Raw genomic sequence first — 23,437 nt, 5'->3', positions numbered from 1 at the left:
CAATGCGCTTCATGAAGTGCAGACCAGACTGAAACGGGCAGTTTGTTTTTTTACCGAGCTGCCCTAGGCTGTCCCAGCCTCTAAACTTAAGTGGTGTTGGCAGAATGTTTTTTCCCCTGAGTCGCAATTACCAAAGTGCTGACTGCGCCCCACCCCAAACATAATTTCGGTCCCAGGCAGCCGGCCTGACTCAGAGAGCGGATTGTTGTCCTCTGAGGCCAGTCTCCTCTGCAGCAAAACCAGCAGAGCATTAATGGGTAGAATCTCTGATATTTATATGTGCCTCCCATTTTCATTGCTTGATTTTTGCCCGCAAGATAGTGTCACTCACCTGCGTTGAAATGTCACTCTTAACTACACTGGAATTATGAAAATATCACACATTGCAATCGGAAACCTTGGCAGCTAAGAAACAGAGGCAAATAGGAAGGCCTGTTTAATTACTTGCTCTTTGGGGTCTTCCTCCTGTGTAGCAACACTGCCATCTGCTGGGACATTAACACCTAGTCGTCACGCCGTGACGCACTGGACTTCACAATACCAGGCCGTTCGTGGGTACTTGACTACCTCACCTCGTCTGCACCACCAACACCTCCAATGCTTAGACTCCTTACATGATAAAGGGACAAGGAGGTGCTAGACGCATCTTATTGGCATAACACTTGTGAAATAAAACTGTGAAATTACCCCCCCCCCCTTCCTTTTCTTGTGTAAAATAACCCTGAATTGAGACAACAGCCACATGCATATATTTCTGGAATCACGGTGTAAAGCGCCTTGCTATCAGGGGTGATAACATCAGAGAGCTGCAGGGAAACGAGAAGGCATAGGTTTAGGAAATCACAGTTATTTTCCTAAACCTTATTCTGAGATCGATATAATTTTTTTTTTAAAAAGGGTTCCGTTGGGTAGTAATACATTCTTTATGTAGTTTTTCCGGACCAAGCACTATGGATTACTGCCCCTATTTCACCTCAGTTTGTGTTGCCTTTCTTCATGCCCCCTCCCATTGTCTGTGCTCACTTTCTTCCCGCCCCCTCCCACCTTAGTTTGCATTGCCTTTCTCCCCCCCCTTGAGCGATGAGAACCTTTAAAAAGATACTGCAATTACGCAAAACACCTTAAATCTAGGACAATAACCTACTGATCGGTCACAAGCTATATTTTTACGTGCACTCCAGGGCACCTACTTGCTGTACCACAGACAGACCACACTGCTGTCTCGGGTATAACATTTCCAGACCAGGTTTGGCTACATTCACCTTACCAGAACTATACTGATCATTAAATTCGAACCCCTACATGAAACCTTTCTTGCACATACCACATTAAACCGCTCCAAACAGGCCTCACTCTCTGGCAGTGTTTGACCCTTCTTGACTGGGCACTTTTTTTTGCACTTTTATATAGCATGAAGCGGACTTAAATGTATCGGAGTGCTTGATATGAGCACCAGTTAGTTATACTACACAAGTATGCATTCTTTTTTTAAAATTTTAGGCAAGGGGAGATTAAATGATTTGCCCAGAGTCAAAGGATGTTTAGCGTCGACGCAGAGATTTGAGCCTGGTTCACTAGTTCTGAAGTTCATAGCTCTGACCGATAGGCATATCCTCACTTACCAACTGGGAAATGCTGCAGGTCCGGTGAAGTGGTCTCTAGCAGTGCCTTGTTAAATTGCTTGTTTAAGTGCTGATGCATTGAAATTGGCGTCTCGCTGATAGGCAGGCGCTGATCCTCTTTTTTTTTTTACAGATTCATGGGCTCAGTGCAGTTTGTAGTCTGAACTGAGTGTCGCCGCCGCAGCCGCCAATCAAGGACAGTCACAAGCTGGTCCGAACCTTTAAAGACAGTGACGCAGTGCTCACCTACACATCTGTTCATCTATAACCCCCAACACACATGGCAGGAGGGCAGGTAAAATGTTGCTTACTTCCCAAGCCATTTGGCCCCTGCGATGTATTGCCCGGGGAGGAAGGGAGCAGGCTGCTGCAGTATTGGGGCAGGAGATAGGCAGAACTTTCAAAACACTGTGGGGTTGCATGTGGACCGGATGAGGTACCTCTATCATTTCAGCAGGCACAGCAAGGAACAAGCATTGGCATAGCCAATATGTCTAGCCTTTGGGACCTTATAAGTATTTAATCATGCAGCACAATATCCTTGGTGCAACATCAACTGTTGCATGGCTAAACACTTATAATGTCGCAAAGGCGAGACCTATTGGCTATGCCAATGCTAGTTGTTTTTGCAGGTGAATATAAGGACCAGCTCACATCTTCAATATAGGACAAGGAAGAGTGAAACTCGCATAATAGACAGTACTTCAACAGACTTGAATATTTTAGTAGCAGCCCTCAGATGCTGGGTGGTGGACTGAGGTGTTGCCATCATTTTTGCAGCTGTTGCAGTAGTACAGGGATCTGAGGGCAATCCATTTAAAAGGTGTATTGTACTACCCAGTCAAACTATTCCAATGCAGACAATGTTATGTTAACTAAGTTTATAAGGCATGCAGCTGCCTCAGCAAAGAGGCCTCCCAGCGCTAGCAGTAGAGAGACAGAGACTAAAAAAACTGGACTAAAACTTGTCTTAGGGCTATTGCAACATTTGCCACTATAATGACAGTGGAGGGGAGATGGGAAGTTTTTCAGAGGCGCCACTGAAGGAAAAAACAAAAAACTGGTTGTAATATTTTTGAGATGTTTAGTCTTTAGGTTCAGACGCAATTGTCTTCTCATTTAATCAATTTTATCCCCCAAATTGATGTGTTGAAAGACAGCACAGTTTGAAAGAGGAAACACCTAATGGTATCTAAACACCCCAATTAAACAGACCTTAAGTGAGAGAATTTAAGAGTTTGACTTGACAGAGCTAACTGGTAGGTACATTTTCTGGAGAAAAAAAAACAAAATCTCACAACTGATCTTTAGAACTGTATTTGCAAATTTGGAATATTCACAAAACCGGAGGCAAATTTAGGTAAGATAATAAAACGAAAGAAATGAAATCTTACAGAGATTGTCTAAACTCCATTGGGCACAGAATCCAACTTGACGTTTTAAGTAGTCAGAGTTATTCATCCAGGTCTCCAATCTGAGCAGCTGATCACTTATAGAGGACTCAGAAATCGTTAATTTATTTTCACCTGATAAAAGGAAACAGTAGGTATTAAACATATAATACACAAGGTATTTATCACTTTCCACTCACCGTTCTTCATAAAAACATATCAGGAAATTAAAATTAAGAAATCTGTCAGTCCAAAAGAATTTACCTACAATAACGCAGTTGAAAATGGTCATGCATATTATTCTACATAGCACTCCTACTACTTAAAAATTAAATAATAAAATTACAAATGAACACGTTTTTAAATTTACTCAACACATAAATAGGAATGTATTGTGGACATCTTCCTCCAAGAATGAGTTGCCGATCTTCGTCAATGCTTTGTCTGGAGGGTACTTTATTGAACCTCACATTTTTTATTTCCCCCAGGCACAGTCTGGTTTGGAAACATTTTAGCAGTTACTACCATGCACATATATGCAGTTCCATCGGACTCCACAGCTGCTTTGTCCCACCTCTGGAAGTGACAAAAGCCACCTTTGCAAATTGATGTCGGCTTACAACCAAGCACAGAGCATCAGTAACAGATTTGATAACTATGGAGAATCTAACATGGCACCCTGTTAACATCTAGAAGTCCACTCCACAGCATGGGGTAGGAGAGGGATGTGAGAAATCTGCGGTCAGAGGATCGATCAGAAAGAGTGTTACCACAGATAATTAACTTGTTCTTCTGATGGATACTTCTAACAATAGATTTCTCAACTTTTGGGTACAAAATAAGTAGCTGTCAAAAGGCAGAGAGTTTGAAGAGTGGACTTTGTACCAGGAACTCCTGCAGACCGCTTAGGCACAACGATCCTCCCTGTGGAACCAAGAGCCAATACAATAGAGTCTGGTGACGGTGTGGACTGATGCCCAACTTGCAGCCTGACAGATATCCAGCATGGAAACATCTAAAGCTAAATGGATAGTAGTGGCTTTAACGATTGTGAAATGGGTCAAAAGGCCTCTATGAAGCTCCTTCGTGCTACAAGAAACAGCACATGTTCATGCAGAGGACAATCTCTGTTAAAAGGGCCTATTTCTGGAATGCTCTTCTCATCTTTGCACTTTCAAAACTAAAAGAGTTGGTCATGCATCATGTGCTGCTCATATACATATATGTAAAAACTAAACCTTTTCTTGGGCTCCAACTCATACAGCTTTTCATTCGCCTCAGAGATTTGTTTTGAAGAGAAGGAAGCGCGATTTGTCGGAGACACATGGTTGGGTGATACCACTCTCGGGAGAATGGATGGCAAAATTCACAGTACCAACGTGTCTGGGAAGCAGGTGGAATAGGGAGGTTGTACTGACAGTATCTGCACTTCCCTTAATGTGATACAAAGAAATTATTGCACTAAAGAAGACCATGTCAACAACCTCAAAGAATACCTGTGCATGGGTTCAAATGCATGCATAATAAAGGACATAGGAGGAAACATGCACATAAGACCCTTCAAGAAACACATCACAACCAGTGATTTGAAAAGAAAGGGCAGATAAGACAGAGAGGGCTAACAACCTGCTGCAAACCTTGTATCAGAGACAAGACAAACAGAAGTACATTGAAAAAGTCACTTGAACTGGATCAACCAGACAGTTGTTGCACCGGGCTGCAAACGTTATGCAGCAGCCAGAATATATGGATTTTGTGGATTAATGGCAGGGGCTGAACCACATCCAGCTCAGCCGGTCCTCTTCAATCTCCGCGCGGTAAGGTATTGATGCTTAGACTCAGCAGGTGAGAGTACCAGACCTATAGAGTCCAATTCGTGGCTATCAAGATGAGCTGAGCCTTATGCCTCCTAATCTACTTCCGAACTCAGTGAGTTGGAGGCAGAAGAAGGAACAAGTAAAGTAGACCAGATTTCGATGTAAGGCGTAAGAAATCCCCCAAAGGAGCCCTCATGCGGAAATTTCAGAGTGCAACAGACTAGACAATGAGCGTTCTCGGTGGTAGCAAAAAGATCTAACCAAGGCAGACCCCACTGGGAGAAGATGCCTTGAGCTACCTCCAGGATCAGACACCCCTCGGATTCGATTAGATCACATCTGCTGAGCTAGTCCACCCTGGCATTCGGGGATCCTACAAGATGGTTGACAGGTGTCGAAGAGGCACGGTCTAAACGCCTCTTGGCAAAGGACCCATGATTCCATTCCAAACTATTTGTTGCTGTATCACATGGTAGTAACGTTGTCAATCAGGACCTGCCCCAGACGTAGGGCAAAAAGGCATTGAAAGATACTGAAGACCTCCAAAAAGTCTATGTGGCCTCTCTAGCCAGGATCGGAGGCATGTCACTGCTCTGAGCTCTGGATGGGGTAAAGGAGAACTGCCTGCTGCTAGGCAGGTTGAAATCCTTCATTAAATGTAGAAGGCCCCAGGCCCCGCTTCTGGCATACGGATCATATCAGAGAGGCACCCCCACTGCTGAGCCCATTAAAAGGCAGATGTTCCACTGCAAAGTCAGCAATTGCTTTGTTGGGATGAAAAGTCCTTCACATTGTAATGGACATGTTCCCCTACCCAGCCCAACTGCACTGACATTTGGATCTCTAATGTTGATTTTTGTTGTCACAGACTAACACGGAGCATGCATTAGCGCCAGGACATAAGCAGGTCTCACGGACTGTCGTCTTGTTGGACCTGGAGGAGCGCTCAAAGCGCTTCTCTCATAGTGGAAGACTAATGTCTTAAACAGGAGTTAAGCAGCAAGAGCACCATGGAGGTAGCATTCTGTGTAGTGATTAGTAGGAATGAACAGGTCCTCTTTAACCTGTGTTATTGGAGTGAGGCCTACAGACTCACTCATTCAGTTGCAGTGTGCTTAACTTACTGTTTGGCCTACAAAGGTTTGATGTGTAGTCTACGCTTCTACGCTCAGTCGATCTTAATTTGGCCACTGTTCCTAGAGTCAGAAGAGCCAGAGCTGGAGGTCACTCCTTCAGTGCAAAGGCTCCTGTGCTGTGGAATTTGCTACCAGTTTCGATCAGGAAACACTGAGAAGAATCTGCACTTTAAGAAATCCCTGAAGGCATGGCTTTTCTCCCTCTAAATGCTTGTCTTTTTTCCGATAGGTCGATATCAACAGCTTATCCATCTTTGAGGTGTAGTGTTTGGAAGCCCTGTTACTGGGGCAGATATGTAATACTAGGGACACTAGGCTGCGCAGCCGAAGATGGCGGACGTGCTCGGGTTGAGCTCCGCCGTAATCCTCCATGAATCTGCTCATGCATCCTGTCCTGAGCACCCCTGGGGTCCCCAAAAAGCACAGGAGAAGCGCTGGCAGGGCGAGACTTGATAACGGCGGCTCGCGATCCCGGAGCGCTGCTAGACTCCCTCATTGAGGATGGCGGAATTGTGGCCATGAGCGACGTGGTGCGGACGGAGGTCGTGGCGAGGGCCAAAGATCCGAGCCTGTGGGGCTGCATCATATCATCCTTCAGAGGTGAGGACTGTGGAATCACCCTGCCCTTCCCAAAGTGTCTGCGGTGTTTCTGGTGGGCCCCCGCTGCCATTGCACTAAGCTCTGTCCTCAAATACGATTAGGCTTCCAGTAAGTGTCGGCAGCTGGCGTCATGACATGCGGCTAAAGTTATTGCCGGAGGCCTGACCCGTGGGGATGTTCGAAGACCACAGACCTGGCACCTCGCGGCCCTGGGACAGCAGTGTAATATGGTGGGTGCTGCAACAGGGAAACGGCTCCGCATCGGCGCCCCTCGAGGCTGGGAGAAACGCTGATGGCCACCATTTTACATTTAAAAACACGCCTGGAGAGCATTTTAAAGGGTCATAGTGAAGAAGATATTGCTGCAATATGAATGCGCATCCTGGATAACCTGTGGGCCTAGCGAACTGTGGAGCAGCTGATCACCCCCTCGTACTGGGTGTAGACGCAGATTCTGTGCAGCCCACGGAGAGGGAGAGACATAGGGGTGGCTCCCCTCGATCGCACGGGGGGAACTACCAGGTGAGAGTCGTTGGTGGAGTCCTCGCCGGTCTGTGTGATCCTCTTACAAGCATTGCGCCAGCTGATGCCCCTTCGTTACGGGCACCCATGCTGAACTTTGGGCAAGTTTGTTGAAAATGGATAAAGGAACAAATCTAGAAGTTGTACAATAAACAGTAAGCTTCTAAATGCAAATGCTACTTACCAGTATGCATCTGTTCTTGGCATGTAGGGCTGCTGACATTCATATCTGTGCATAGTCCGCCACCTAGTGTTGGGTCCGGATGATTGCACATTGTTGTCCTGGAAGAGTCTTCGAAGTATCACGAGATAGGTGGCTCCTCCCCTGGACTACAGTGCGCATGGGCATCGCCTCCATCCCCAGATTGTTTTTAGCCATTGGCAGAGATGGAGTGAAGAAAGTGAGTGATGACCATGCTATGAGCACATGTGTGTATATGAATAAATACTGCAGCTGCTACAGGCGCCGGGGAGGAGGGTGGGCGATATGAATGTCAGCAGCCCTACATGCCAAGAACAGATGCATACTGGTAAGTAGCATTTGCAGTTCGAGGCATGTGGGCTGCTGAATTCATATCTGTGCATAGAATACATAGCAGTCCCTCCATTAACGGCGGCCGCCCGTGCCAGCTGCAGCAGTCTGAAAAAGCGTTTTTAGAACAGCCTGACCAACAGCTGCCTGCTGTTTGGAATGCACGTCTACACAGTAGTGCTTAGTGAAAGTATGTGTGGTAGACCATGTGGCTGCTCTACTGATGTCTTCTAAGGGAATGTTACCTAGGAAAGCCATAGAGGCCCCCAACTTCCTAGTGGAGTAGGCCCTCGGTGGGATAGTGAGAGTGCGCTTAGCTTTAGCGTAACAGATCTGAATGCACTTTACTATCCATCTAGCAATCCCCGCTTTGGAGATTGCATTTTCCTTGTGTTGTGTGGCAAAAGCAACAAAAAGTTGTTTGGTTTTGCGGAAATCTTTTGTCCTGTCCACACAGTACATCAAGGCCCTTTTCACATCAAGAGTGTGGAGCATACGCTCCGCCAGCGTCTCTGGGTTTTGGAAAAACACCGGCAATTCAATTGTTTGGTTTATGTGGAACTGTGAGACCACTTTGGGTAAGAATTTAGGGTTAGTGCGGAGCACCACCCTGTTAGCATGTACCTGGAAGAAAGGTTCTTGGATGGTGAGCGCCTGCAGCTCGCTAACCCTCCGTAGCGATGTAATTGCTACTAAGAACGCAACCTTCCAAGTTAAAAACTGTAGCTCACAAGAGTGCAGTGGCTCAAAGGGAGGACCCATCAGCCTTGTAAGAACCACATTGAGGTTCCATTCCGGAGCTGGTGGAGTCCTTGGTGGAATGACCCTTTTGAGTCCTTCCAGAAAAGCCTTGATAGCAGGGACCTTAAAGAGTGACAGGTGCTGCCTATTCTGGAGGTACGCTGCCATAGCAGACAGGTGAATGCGGATGGAAGAGTACGCTAGATTACATCGATACAGGTGAAAGAGGTAACATATGATGTTTTGAATAAAAGCATCTAGCGGGTCAATGCTGTGGTCCACACAGTAGATGACAAACCTCTTCCATTTAGCCGCATAACAAGCTCTAGTAGTGGGCTTCCTTGCCTCCCGAATGATGTCCATGCAATCGGGAGGAAGATTGAGGTAGCCAAACTCTAGGACTTCAGGAGCCAGATCGCCAGGTTGAGCTGTTGCGGATCTGGGTGCTGAATGTCGCCATGGCTCTGCGTCAGAAGGCTGGGAGTGAGATGAAGCCTTTGATGCGGTACCACGGAGAGTTCTAGAAACGTGGTGTACCATGGTTGGCGAGCCCACGTTGGAGCAACCAGGATGAGCGTCATCGAGTGTTGCCTGAGCTTGCGTGCCACCAGCGGTATCAGAGGTGCTGGGGGAAAAGCGTACGCAAATCTGCCTGACCAGTTCATCCACATCGCATTGCCCTGTGAATGGGGGTGTGGGAACCTGGCGGCGAAGCTTTGCCATTTTGCGTTCTCCTTTGTGGCGAACAGGTCTATCTCTGGATGACCCCACTTTTGGAAGTACGGTTGGAGTACTGATGGATGTATCTCCCACTCGTGCATCTGATGGCTGTGCCTGCTGAGCAGATCTGCCATTTGATTGTCCTTGCCCGGGAGATGCTCTGCCATGAGGAAGATGTTCCTCTGAAAGGCCCACTTCCACATGCTCTGAGCCAGATGAGACAGCTGTGGAGAGTGTGTACCTCCCTGCTTCTGGATGTAGTACATGGCCGTCATGTTGTCCGTCCGGATCAACACGACCTTGTTGCACAGATGTACTTTGAACGCCTTTAAGGCCATGAAGATTGCCATCAGTTCCAACACATTGATGTGCATCTTCCTTTGCTGAAGTGTCCATAGTCCCTGCACCGTGTAGTGGAGTACATGCGCTCCCCATCCCTGGAGAGAGGCGTCCGTCGTCAGGATGATCTGTGGGACAGGCTCTTGGAATGGTCGGCCCTTGCAAAGGTTTTGTGGATTCCACCAATGCAGAGAGTTGTACGCCCGACCGCTCACCAACACTAGGTCTGTCAGTTGCCCATGAGCCTGAGTCCACTGACGTGCTAGGCACTCCTGAAGCGGACGCATATGTAGTCTCGCGTGCGGGACAATGGAGATGCAGGAGGCCATCATGCCTATCAACTGCATGAACACCTTCGCTGGAAGCGAGTGTTGGGGTCTGTTATGGCTGCCTTTTTGCTAGCTCTTTGGAGAAGGAGAATGATGGAGAGTGACTCCAGCCTATCACCCCCATAGCATAGGGATTAGGCCGACAGACAGGGACCCTGTCTTACATATATTAGGGCATTTTCGTACCATTTTCCTTAGAGTAAGGCTTATGAATTTAAGTTAGGGGATAAATATATAAGTATTAGGCATGATTTGCTCATTTGCTAACATGCTAGGCTATTTTCCATGGAGCTATGCATATTGTGGGCTCCGTAGGCCTTAAACGAGACAGACTCCATTTTGCTTTCTGCCTGGTAGCTCGAGAAGGCTTTCTAGGTGAAGTGTAATGTTTTAGTTTCAAGCTGTTGTTCGCTTGGAGAGAACCGGTTCAGGCTGACCCTTATCGAAGGAATGTATTTTTCTCCACTCCGAAGACACAACTTCAGGCCGGCCGGCTGGGAAAGTGTCCTTGGTACGGGGAGGTACAAGAATTTGGTGGGCGGCAGGTTACTGGCCGTGAATTTCCATGAAGGAACGGGCTTTTATATTAGCGAAGGTGTTAGTCAGTTTGTCAGTTAGTCCGTAGGCAGCATCTAGCCGTTAGCATTTCTGCCATTACTCATTTTCATGGTGGACAAGTCGCCATCTTTGAAGTCGGAGAAAGATTTAAGACCGAAACTCTCTGAGAAAGACTGAACGAGAAGTAGCGAGGAGCGCACTGATACAGAGAGACGGTAGCTAATAATCAGCAAGGTTCCGGTGTCCTGAGGGGAAGCAGACGAGGTTGAGCCTAGCGGTGCAGACGTGTACTTGTGACGGCTGAGGGTGACTGCAAGGCGAGCCAGGATACAGAGACGAGAAGGGAACCTAGATGACTGCCGAGTCCAGACTTCCCACTAATAAGGTGACCTCTGTCTAACTTTAATAGAATGTGCACTCTAATCTTTACCTTTTTCTTGCAGGATTCATGTTGCATAGTAATGTGATTTGTGTCTATTGTTAATAAATACCCTAATTCATATAGAATTACTGTGTATCTGGTGTTCATGTTCAATCTCGGTAAACTGCATTCCTAGTCGAAAGCTGTTTAGGTGAACGGATGAGAAATCCCGATCAGGTAAATGGTGATCGAATAAAGAGGGAGTGAGTGGACCTTTGATGCCAAGAGCAGGGAGTACACTATTCAATCTGGAACTATATTCAAAGTTATTATTGTAGTTTTATTCCGAGTAGGTAACTGAGATATTATCCTGATAACTGTTCATAGGAATGTGGTCGTCGTTGATATGCGGCGTTAATGAGAGCACTGGGGGGGATTACCAGTGTGTATACCCACTGGATTGTGGCTTGAATAAGTGAGAACACTAGGAGGTTGAACTAGTGTGTAGTTTCGCAGGATTGCGAACAGTTTGGAAAAGGGAGCATTGGGTTCTGCAGGCCCATGTGTAGACACACCGGATTGTGTGTCAGATCTGCCCTAGGGTAGAACGGTCTGGGTCGGGGTGGCCGCGAGACCAACTGATGTGAATAAGATATTGTAGAAAATCCGTACATACATATATTGTCATTCCCCATCCTTAGGTGCGACCTATATATATATATATATATATATATATATCTGTATATCTATTCATTGTGGATACGATCTGAGGAGGGAAGGTGAGTACGTTTTGGCTGGGTCACAGGGGCCCCTGGGGGCTGATCCCATCTAAACAGAAAATCCAGCCATTACATCTGGCGTCACGAACTGTTTACGAAGCCTGTGTGCATTGTGTTGTTTTAATCTTGTTGGTTTGCGCTCGGCTTGTACGTATAAATTTTTGTTTATAATTGTGTATATAATTTTTTTTGTGTGTCATTATGTTTGCGAAAAAATCATCGTCGGTTTTCAAATTACCGATTCAGATTCCCGGCTGGGAATGTACTCCTTATGAGGCTTTGGCCCGTGAGTGGGCCGATTCTACTGGTTTGAGTGAAAATTGGTCTTCATGCTTGGAGCAGGCGGAGCCTGCCGATGTTGTGTCGTGCTTGCAGAAAGCGCCAGTAGTGAAAGGTGATGAGCTTCCTATTTTAGGACGCAGAGGGTGGATTGTTCTTAATGCATACAGAATAATGCATGAGAGGTTTGTTCAACTACAGAAACAGTTTAAAGATACGGAAGGACAGTGTGTTGAACTGCAAAATGCGCATACTTTATTGCGTTGTCAAAATAAACTGCTTGCTGACAAACTTGAAACATATCAGACCATTGCCGAAAGGGCTGCGGTCCGTATTGCACGATATAAGTATAAACATCGTCGTGGACGTGTGTCTTCACGCAAAGTGCGTATGGTTGTAGCAAAAGCTGGAATGGATTGGAACCCCGATGAGTGGGACGGTAATATCTGGGATTCTCATACTTCTGACTCCTCGGCAGAGGAGGGTGACAAGCGCGAGTCTTCTCGCTCCGGACGTGATTGTTAATCTGCTTCATGTATTGATTCAACTCCCGATTGTGACCGTGCTCGTTCTTCCCGTGTGGATGACGTAGCTTGCCCTGATTGTGCTATTAAATCTAAGATGCGGGCTTCCTCGGAAGCTCTTCCCGCAGTTTCTGCTCACCCGATTTTTCGACGTAAATTACAACAGGCCCCTGGTAATCCGGGTGGTATAGCTCTTGATTGTATTGAAGACTTTACTCAGCAGGAGGTTAGTGACATTTTGCAACGATTTCGACAACGGCCTGGTGAGGCCTTGCTTACCTGGATGGTGCGCCTTTATGAGCTTGGCGCTGCCGGTATTATGCTCGATGCTGTTGATTGCTTACGATTTTGCTCTTTGAGTTCTGATTCTACGATTCAGGATCATTTTCGGAATTACAATGGTGCTGGTCAAATTTCTTTGCTCCAGCTTGCGTCTGACGGCTGTAATCATAAATATCCAACTGAATCTGATTGGCCTACTGATGAGAAACCGTGGTAGACTCTGCGCGATGCGTCGCAACGTTTAAAAGAGGAAGTCATGAAAACGTCTATCTTCCTTAGTACTGCTGACAAGTTATTGGATGGTCTTTTAACATCTTCTGTGCGTAATCGCATTATCCGTTCTTCTCCTGTTGCTTACAAGCAGGTCATGATGACATTATTGATTAACCAAACTGGCAATCCTTTGTCTGTTGTGCTTGAGTCTGTTCGTCAACTTGGTGAATTGTTTAAACCTGAAAGACAATCTCGACCTGAGGGTCGTACTGGTGGTGACTATAAGTTCTCTAGACGTGACATGTTTCTTGCTCTCATTGCTGATGGTGTCAAAAGGGAAGACATTGATGGCGAGCCTAATAATCGCTTATGGGACATGTTTCGTAAGCGTGGTTTGGATCGAAAGGAGGGTGCCCGTCGTGTGCGAAAGAATGAGTATGATCGTGGTTCGGATGACAGTGGTGATGAGAGACGACGTGTGAATTCTGATCGCCGTGATGATCGGCGCTATGAACGTGATGGATCCCCTCGTCGTAATGATGGGAGGGGGAGAGAGGATGATCGCGAGAGGGGAAGAGATGATCGTGTTTCTAGCAGACGACGAGATGCGAGGAGTTATTCCCCTGACGTAAGAAGGAGGGAGGATCGTAACAGACTCTCTGACCGTAACTCACAACTTTATGAACCTGACACTAATCCGTTTCGTACTGGAGACGGATATGAACAAGACATTCTAATACCAAAGAAAACTGAGAACATTTACCCTGATTTGTCTTGGTTGACAGAACGCAGGAAAAATGACTAGGAAATAGGTCAAGCTCCGGTACGCAAGTGGGCCCACAGAGATTACAGACCCTATGTAGATATTGAGATTTTTTGGAAACATCGTAATATCCAAAGGGCCCGAGCGTTGGTTGATACTGGGGCGGAGGCCACTTTAATTCATGGTAAGTCGAGAAAATTTCATGGACAATCTTTTACGATTACTGGTCTGGGTGGTAAAGAGACACCCGCGGTTCAAACTGCACTCGAAATTAAAATTGGTAGAATTCCTCGTAGAGAATACTCTGTGTTGGTTGTGCCACTTTTGGAATACATTATTGGAATTGACATTTTGAAAGGTATGACTTTGCATTTGGATGATGGGTACTATCAATTTGGTACACAACAGTACATTTCGACCAGACCCTTACGGGTTGGCCGTTTACGCATGCCACCTATTAAAATACCTTTAGCAACGAAAGTGATTTCTCAAAAGCAATATCGCATCCCAGGTGGTCATGAAGAAATTACCGCTACGATTCAGGATTTGGTTGACGCAGGAGTCATTACTCCGGTCACATCTGCTTGGAATAATCCCGTTTGGCCCGTGCGCAAAAGTGACAACTCTTGGCGCATGACTGTTGATTATCGAGAATTAAATAAAAATACACCTAAATTGACTGTTGCTGTGCCTGACATTGTCACACTGATTCAGAGAATTCAAAAGCATCCTGGTACGTGGTATGCTTCTATTGATATTGCTAATGCGTTCTTTTCAATTCCGATTGCCCCCGAATGTCAGGAACAATTCAGTTTCACATGGAATGGACGTCAAATGACGTTCCGGAGTCTTCCTCAAGGCTATGTACATAGTCCTACAATCTGTCACCGGCTGGTGGCGGAACATTTGTCTGAAGTACCCACGAATCCACAAGTTCAGATTTGTCATTATATTGACGACATTTTGATTCAAGGTGAAACGCAAGACCAGGTGCAGTCCCATTTAGATCAAATCATTGACTGTTTGCGAGCGAAAGGCTGGGAAATCAATCCTGACAAATTACAAACTCCATCCCAAGCTGTGAAATTTTTGGGAATTAATTGGCATGAGGGTCACAGAGAGGTGATTCCACAGGTTAAACGAAAAATACTTGATTTTGCTGTTCCCATAAACAGGAAAGAAGCTCAATGCTTTATTGGTTTGTTTGGATTTTGGCGTCAGCATATTCCCCATTTGAGTCAGATTTTGGCTCCATTGTATCGAGTCACTCGTAAAAAGAATGCGTTTGAATGGGGTGAACCTCAACAGACTGCGTTTAATTTGGCTAAAGAAGCTATTCAGTATGCTTTGGATTTGTGGCCCGTGAGTGAAGGTGATGTGGATTTGAATGTGTCCGTGGAAGGCCTGTATGCCAATTGGAGTTTGTGGCAAAAGCAGGGCAGACAAAAAGTGCCATTAGGTTTTTGGACCAAAAAGTTACCTGAGGCTGGTGAGCGTTACTCACCTTTTGAAAAACAGCTGCTTGCTTGCTATTGGGCTCTGGTGGATACCGAGCAATTGACCCTAGGCCATGCTGTGATCTTAAGGCCTGAAATTCCCATTATGCAGTGGGTTTTGAGTTCGCCAAAGTCCCATCGAATTGGACATGCTCAGGAGGCTAGTGTGATTAAATGGAAATAGTACATTCAGGACAGGGCACGTGTGGGTCCGAAAGGTGTGGCGGTTTTACATGAGCGAGTGGCGCAGGCGCCCTCCAATGAGGCTGAAAGTGAGTGTTCGGTTCCCGTAGTGCAGGAGTCTCCTGTGAAGTGGGGTAAATCATTTGATGATCTGTCCGCGGAGGATAGAAAACATGTGTGGTTTACGGATGGTTCTGCGAAGTTCATTGGTGACAAAAGACATTGGAAAGCTGTCTCTTATAATCCGATTACACAGAAATTGTTGAGCACCACTGGAGACGGTAAGAGTAGTCAATATGCTGAACTCTATGCAGTTTACCAAGTTTTGAAACAGGAATTACCTGGTACATGTCATATTTTCACTGATTCCTGGTCCACTGCAAATGGACTAGCGGTGTGGTTGCCAACATGGCATTCTCATAATTGGGAATTGCATTCAAAAGAGTTATGGGGCAAAGAGCTGTGGCAAGAAATTTGGGAATTGCTCCCGCAGAGTACTGTAACAATCTTTCACGTGGATGCTCATACTCCAATTGACTCCCTTGACAAATTTTTTCATAATATTGCAGATGAACAGTCTAAAATTTCTGAGGCAGTGGTTGACATGCAGGATTCTGATTTGGCGGGATTGGCGAAGTGGGCCCATCAGAAAGCAGGACATTTTGGAGAGAAAGCCACTAGCAGGTGGGCTGCCGATAGAGGAATTCATATTCCCTTTTCTTTGATAAAAGATGTCATTCTACATTGTCCCATTTGCCAGCACTCTAGGAAAAAATAGGTGCCTCAGATTGTTCGAGGCCACTTACATCGAGGTAAATTGCCCGCCCAAATTTGGCAGATTGATTACATTGGTCCGCTCCCCATGAGCAGAAATTGTCAATATATTTGCACAGTGGTTGATACTTATAGTGGCCTTTTGGTCGCTTTCCCTTGCAAGAATGCTACCCAAGTGAATACAATTAAAACCCTAGAGCTAATTATTCTGTACTATGGTGTCCCATTCCAGATTCAATCAGATAATGCATCCCACTTTCGTGGAAGATTGGTGCAGGAATTCTGTACGGAAAATAATATTGATTGGGTGTTTCATATTCCATATTACCCACAAGCTTCAGGACTGATTGAGAGAATGAATGGCTTGTTGAAAGAACAGTTGCGTAAGTTGACTGATGACCGGTACAGCCAGTGGAGAGATGTCCTACTTCAAGCTTTGTTAATTTTAAATAATCGTCCTTTGTTACATGCTGAATCTCCTTTGATGCGTTTGTTTCCTCCACATGTTGACGCGAAACCAAATTCTATATCAAATACTGTAATGTATTGGGAAATTACCCCCGGTGCTTTGGCTCCATGTAGAGCAACCCCAGGTTCCGCAGGCCTCGACCTGCATGCTTTAAATGATGCAAAATTTCCAGGAAAAGATCGAATAATTGTTGAAACTGGCATTGGTGTCTGTATACCTGCCGGTAGTTTTGGATTAATTGCCCCTAGATCTGGCCTGGCCCTGAAAGGTGTACAAGTACTCGGAGGAGTAATTGACAGTGATTACCAGGGAGAGATTAAGGTTCTCCTGCTTAATAGCAGTGAGACGGATTTGTTCATCAAAAAGTCTGACCGTGTTGCTCAATTATTGATTATGCCTGTCTTCAGTGGTGAGATCAAAAAAGGCCCTGCCCCAACGTTGCTAACTGTTCGAGGACAAAAAGGCTTCGGATCGTCTGATCTTCCTGGAGCTAAAATATGGGTGCAATCGCCTAAAAATCCATGGAGAAAACTACCTAGGCAGTAATTCTGAATTTGAGCACACAATACGAAAGGACCAACACTGAGAATGAACAGATTCCAATTAAAAACATAAGTTTATTACAGTCACATAAACAATCGCTAAAAAATACATTTCATAAAAAGTTGAATTTACATCAATCATAACATAAAAATTCTTGAACATAGAAGAGTGAGTTGTTTGTCGACGCGTTTCGGCGGCCAGCGCCTTTCTCAAGACAATATAACAACTATCACAAGTAAGGAAAAACTTCAAAACTAAGTGATGATTTTGATGTTAGACTGGTTTCATCTACTATTCTAAACCGGAACACGTGTGTATCCAAACTAATTCTGTAATGTTGATTACTATTTTGTAGACTTGTCAGTTCTTGTGATATGCTTCTAATGGATATTTCAGTCTGTTTTTCTTGGATAAAAATCCAATTGAGAGCTTTAAAAAGTATCGCCTCCACACTCTAAATGTATGTTAATTAGGTCTCGAAGCCTTAGATGCCAGTGATATCTGATGACGGGCTTATGGACAATTGGTGACCGTCACTGATAGGGGGTCAAAAGCTGATAATTACTTGCTATGTATATGATGGCCATACATACAAATACGTCTGATTCCGTTGTAGATAGCCTGTATTCTTATAACTTCTCTTCAAAATGACAAGAAGAAGTTCGAGCGTGCAGTTGTAATTAATGCAGCTTTACATATTCCTTTCGATTCTGGAGTAGAAGTAGCGTGGAGGCGAACGTCTGCTTCGGGCGTAGCGGGGATCGCCTAAAAATCCTCCTGAACAGGCTGATATTATTGCGACCGGTCATGACAACACCGTTTTGGTGATGAAGCCAGGGAAAGATGGCTGGGAAGCTGTCCCAGCTGATAAATGTTACTTACGAGAATGATTAAGGCCTGTATTTGTATTCTTTCAGATCATTCTTTGGATTGCTGCTGCAGGATGTGTCGGCGTTGGACTCCTTTTGGCTTGCTACGCCGGGAGAGGAGAGGATCCACCGACGCCGGTTGATGGAATAATAAGAGCCCCGCGGTCCGCGTGGGACAAGTCTTCAAACTTCTGGATTACACTCGCAAGGCGGGTGACGAACTCTCCGCATTTTTGCCTTACCCCCATGAAATCTGTCACTGACATTTTAGCGACCTGTTTGGTTGCTGTCCCTGCATCCACCGAAACTCTTCGCCATATTTTTAATATATCTAATGCCCGACCTAATGTTATTCTGGGTGATTTCGCGGCACATGAATTTTGTCCCTCATGTACTACTCTTCCAGACCTCGATGTCCCTATTCATTCCCGAATCACTACTTTTAATATTACTCCTGGAGACCTTTGTTTCATTATGACTTGTGACCCTAAAGCTATTACTGAGTGCTTACGGCTGAAGCTCCAAGCCGCTACTACTTTTTCAACTCATCAACGTTTGTTATGTTCCAAGAGACTTCCTAATTCATGTCTTTCAGTTAAAAATAATATGACATGTAAACGTTTATTAGTAGCTACTAGCCATTATCGTTCAATGCTATTGCCAGCTGGATGGCTCTTTTCCTGTGGGAATTCATCTTGGCCCTATATTCCTGCCAATATTTCTGGTGGCCCATGTGCCATCACTAGATTAAGTTTGCTAATGTTTTCCTCACATCCTACTTCACATTCCCGTATTGTACGTGATTCGATGTCATTGCATGAAGATTGTGATTCCTCTGTTCATCTCTATTCTAGATCAGAGTACCTGGGTTTAGCTTTTTCTATTATTGGAGTGCCTGCATTGGCCGTTTATAATGCCAAAACAATCGGCAAGATGGCCTGCTGGATGGTTAAATCCATCAACCAAACCTCTACTGTTTTATCTGATCTGTTATTAGACGCCCAGGGCGAACGTAGAGCTATTTTACAGAATCGCGCTGCTATTGATTATCTTTTGCTAAAACATGGACATGAATGTTCTGATTTTGAAGGTCTGTGCTGTTTTAATTTGTCTGACCATTCTAAAGCTATCCAATCCCACATTGACAAACTCCATGACTTGACTGCAGAAATTAGAGAACATATTGATCAGGGTTTCTTTGACTGGCTTTTTAATTGGCTCCCTGACATGCATTCCCTACGACAGATTTTAGGGGGGATTATTGTCGCTATTTGTGTCCTAATAGCTATTTGCTGCTTTATTCAGTGCATCCCTTCCCTGCTGCAATTTTTTAGACTTAGCAAGGGTCGTAGATCAGTTAGTTTTGTTTCATATTATTCTTCTACCGATGTTGGTTCCATTTAGTTTGTGGTTAATAGACTGGAGTCAAGGGGTGTAATGTTATGGCTGCCTTTTTGCTAGCTCTTTGGAGAAGGAGAATGATGGAGAGTGACTCCAGCCTATCACCCCCATAGCATAGGGATTAGGCCGACAGACAGGGACCCTGTCTTACATATATTAGGGCATTTTCGTACCATTTTCCTTAGAGTAAGGCTTATGAATTTAAGTTAGGGGATAAATATATAAGTATTAGGCATGATTTGCTCATTTGCTAACATGCTAGGCTATTTTCCATGGAGCTATGCATATTGTGGGCTCCGTAGGCCTTAAACGAGACAGACTCCATTTTGCTTTCTGCCTGGTAGCTCGAGAAGGCTTTCTAGGTGAAGTGTAATGTTTTAGTTTCAAGCTGTTGTTCGCTTGGAGAGAACCGGTTCAGGCTGACCCTTATCGAAGGAATGTATTTTTCTCCACTCCGAAGACACAACTTCAGGCCGGCCGGCTGGGAAAGTGTCCTTGGTACGGGGAGGTACAAGAATTTGGTGGGCGGCAGGTTACTGGCCGTGAATTTCCATGAAGGAACGGGCTTTTATATTAGCGAAGGTGTTAGTCAGTTTGTCAGTTAGTCCGTAGGCAGCATCTAGCCGTTAGCATTTCTGCCATTACTCATTTTCATGGTGGACAAGTCGCCATCTTTGAAGTCGGAGAAAGATTTAAGACCGAAACTCTCTGAGAAAGACTGAACGAGAAGTAGCGCGGAGCGCACTGATACAGAGAGAGAGAGAGACGGTAGCTAATAATCAGCAAGGTTCCGGTGTCCTGAGGGGAAGCAGACGAGGTTGAGCCTAGCGGTGCAGACGTGTACTTGTGACGGCTGAGGGTGACTGCAAGGCGAGCCAGGATACAGAGACGAGAAGGGAACCTAGATGACTGCCGAGTCCAGACTTCCCACTAATAAGGTGACCTCTGTCTAACTTTAATAGAATGTGCACTCTAATCTTTACCTTTTTCTTGCAGGATTCATGTTGCATAGTAATGTGATTTGTGTCTATTGTTAATAAATACCCTAATTCATATAGAATTACTGTGTATCTGGTGTTCATGTTCAATCTCGGTAAACTGCATTCCTAGTCGAAAGCTGTTTAGGTGAACGGATGAGAAATCCCGATCAGGTAAATGGTGATCGAATAAAGAGGGAGTGAGTGGACCTTTGATGCCAAGAGCAGGGAGTACACTATTCAATCTGGAACTATATTCAAAGTTATTATTGTAGTTTTATTCCGAGTAGGTAACTGAGATATTATCCTGATAACTGTTCATAGGAATGTGGTCGTCGTTGATATGCGGCGTTAATGAGAGCACTGGGGGGGATTACCAGTGTGTATACCCACTGGATTGTGGCTTGAATAAGTGAGAACACTAGGAGGTTGAACTAGTGTGTAGTTTCGCAGGATTGCGAACAGTTTGGAAAAGGGAGCATTGGGTTCTGCAGGCCCATGTGTAGACACACCGGATTGTGTGTCAGATCTGCCCTAGGGTAGAACGGTCTGGGTCGGGGTGGCCGCGAGACCAACTGATGTGAATAAGATATTGTAGAAAATCCGTACATACATATATTGTCATTCCCCATCCTTAGGTGCGACCTATATATATATATATATATATATATATATCTGTATATCTATTCATTGTGGATACGATCTGAGGAGGGAAGGTGAGTACGTTTTGGCTGGGTCACAGGGGCCCCTGGGGGCTGATCCCATCTAAACAGAAAATCCAGCCATTACAGGGTCTGAATCGTTGGATCAGCGCCTGGATACTGGCGATTCTCACTGAATTCGGCTGCGCAGTGGCTGCCAGAGTGTTGATTGTCGCGCCCAGATACTGTCGCACGTGGGCGGGCTGGAGATGGGACTTTGGGTAGTTCAGAGAGAATCCCAGATTGTGCAGGAGGTGAATGGTGCGTGACACGTGGTCTACGCACTGCTGTTCCGTCTTTGCTTGAATGAGCCAGTCGTCCAGGTATGGAAAGACGTGGACGTGCTGGCGACGGAGATGCGCCACCACAGTCGCTAGGCATTTCGTAAATACTCTTGGTGCCGTGGTGACCCCGAACGGCAGGACTCTGAACTGGTAATGCTGGTCTAAGATCGTGAATCTGAGATACTTTCGGTGGGAAGGATGCAGGGGAATATGAAAATAGGCATCCTTCAGATCCAGCGTAGCCAGAAAGTCCCCCTGTTGAAGCAGGGGAAGCACCTGCTGCAATGTGAGCATATGGAAGTGCTCCGAGTTGATGTACCAGTTCAGGGGCCTGAGGTCCAGGATCGGTCTGAGTGATCCGTCCTTTTTGGGGATCAAAAAATAAAGGGAGTAAACCCCTGTTCCCCGCTCTTGCAATGGAACGAGCTCTATCGCCCCTTTTTGCAGCATGACTAGAACTTCTTGCTGCAACAAGGTCAAGTGCTCGCCGGACATAGCACGGCTTCTTGGCGGTATGTCCGGTGGAATGGACGTAAGTTCTAGACAGTACCCGTACTGGATAAGAGACCTCACCCACCTGTCCGTGGTGATGGACCTCCACGCCGGCAGGAACTGCTGGAGTCTCCCCCCGACAGGTGTCGTGTGATCGGGGGGCAGTGACAAGACGTCACTGCTTGTTGGTGGTGGTGGACCTGGAGCCATTGTTTCCACGTCCCCTGCCTTTGATATTATTGCCTCTGTAGCCACCCCTGCCCTTGTTGTTGTTATACGAGGGCTGGGTGGTACCCTTGTAGTATTGTGTGGACTGGGATGCCTGTCCCCTTGAGGTGCCTCTTGAATTGGAGCGGCGAAAGAAACCACCCCGAAACTGCTGACTTTGTAAAGCCCCCATAGATTTGGCAGTTTCGGTATCTTTCTTCATCTTTTCTAGGGAGGCATCCACCTCAGGGCCAAACAGATGGTCAGGATTCACTGTTTGACTCAATATCGTGGTTTGGATGTCGGGTTTGAACCCCGAGATTCGAAGCCAGGCATGGCGTCTAAGTAACACACTTGTATTGATAGCCCTGGAGGCAGTGTCTGCCACATCTAGGGCACATTTGATGGATGCATTTGTAATGAGTTTACCCTCCTGAATGAGCATCTCTCCCGCCTCCTTGTATTGGTCAGGCAAGTGTTGCAGAATGGCCTCTAATGTGTCATAATGGGCCCTATCATAACGTGCAAGCAGGGCTTGGGTGTTAGAGATCCTCCAGATGTTAGCTGCCTGTGCAGCAATGCGTTTGCCTGATGCCTCAAAGATCTTGGACTCTTTGTCTGGGGGAGGAGCGTCACCAGTAGTCTGCGAATTCGCCCTCTTCCGAGCGTTGGAAACCACCAGGGAGTCCAATGGCAAGTGCCCCTTAATATACGTGGGATCCGTGGGCGCCGCTTTATATTTCCTGTCGATGCGAGGGTTGACCACCCGCGCCCGGGTGGGCTCCTTGAAAACCTCCTGTGCATGTTTCAGCACCCCTTTAAGCATCGGTAGTGTCTTGACTTGCTTTTCGGCTACCGAGAAGGTGTCGACTAAGAAGTCCGCATCCACGGGGTCCGAGTGCAGTTCGACGTCATGGTTCGCCGCAGCTCTCTCTATTAAGGCATTGAAGGCCGCCGAGTCCTCTGTCGGGGACGTCTTGGCGGCGAAAAGTTGAGTGTCCTGACCCGACTGCGGGTCCTCGACGTCGCCTCCTGCGGCCCAGGGCATATGCTCCTCTTCCGGATCCGAGTACGCAGGATAGGTGTACTCGGCATCTTCCTCGTCCGCATCAGGCGCGGGGGAATGCGTCGGCGAGTGTTCCAAGGCCTGTGGGGACACAGGTTCCATCAGAGCCGAAGAGTCCGCAGAGTACTTCTTGTTCTTGAGCGGAATCTTAAAAGGTTCCAAGGCCGGCTCCGACGTAATCTTTCGTTTGAGGAGCGACAATTTTCCGGTGTTGGCGTCGATGATCACCTCACGACGTTCCTCCACCGCAAGCGGTTGGAGCCGAAGCTTCGACACCACCAAGGCAGCTTTCGGCGTCAATACCTCCTTTGCGTGCCCGCCCTGTTTCGGCGCGAAGGCCTTCGGCGCCGACTTGGGTGGAAGGGTAAAACGAATGGGCGTTTGCTCTTTAGTAGGCTTAGGCGTGAGCGTAGGCGCTACGGTGTCCTGAGCAGGAATCTCAGTGGACTTCCGGATCCGCTGTAAGG

The 23,437-nt window shown here is 46.2% G+C and overlaps 1 protein-coding gene across 4 annotated transcripts in view; it reads right to left on the bottom strand.

The window, feature by feature from the left end:
• RSPRY1 (ring finger and SPRY domain containing 1) overlaps positions 1-23,437 on the bottom strand; it is a 300,486-nt gene that overhangs the window by 118,197 nt on the left and 158,852 nt on the right. For all 4 annotated transcript variants that reach the window (XM_086947733.1, XM_086947736.1, XM_086947734.1 and 1 more), the window contains exon 8: positions 3,017-3,148. In XM_086947733.1, coding sequence (XP_086803859.1) covers positions 3,017-3,148 — 132 coding nt within the window. The remainder of the gene's footprint in view (positions 1-3,016; positions 3,149-23,437) is intronic.

The sequence above is a fragment of the Lissotriton vulgaris genome, chromosome 12 (assembly GCF_964263255.1).
Source record: "Lissotriton vulgaris chromosome 12, aLisVul1.2, whole genome shotgun sequence".
NCBI lineage: Eukaryota > Metazoa > Chordata > Amphibia > Caudata > Salamandridae > Lissotriton > Lissotriton vulgaris.
This window is presented reverse-complemented; position numbering and strand designations above follow the sequence as displayed.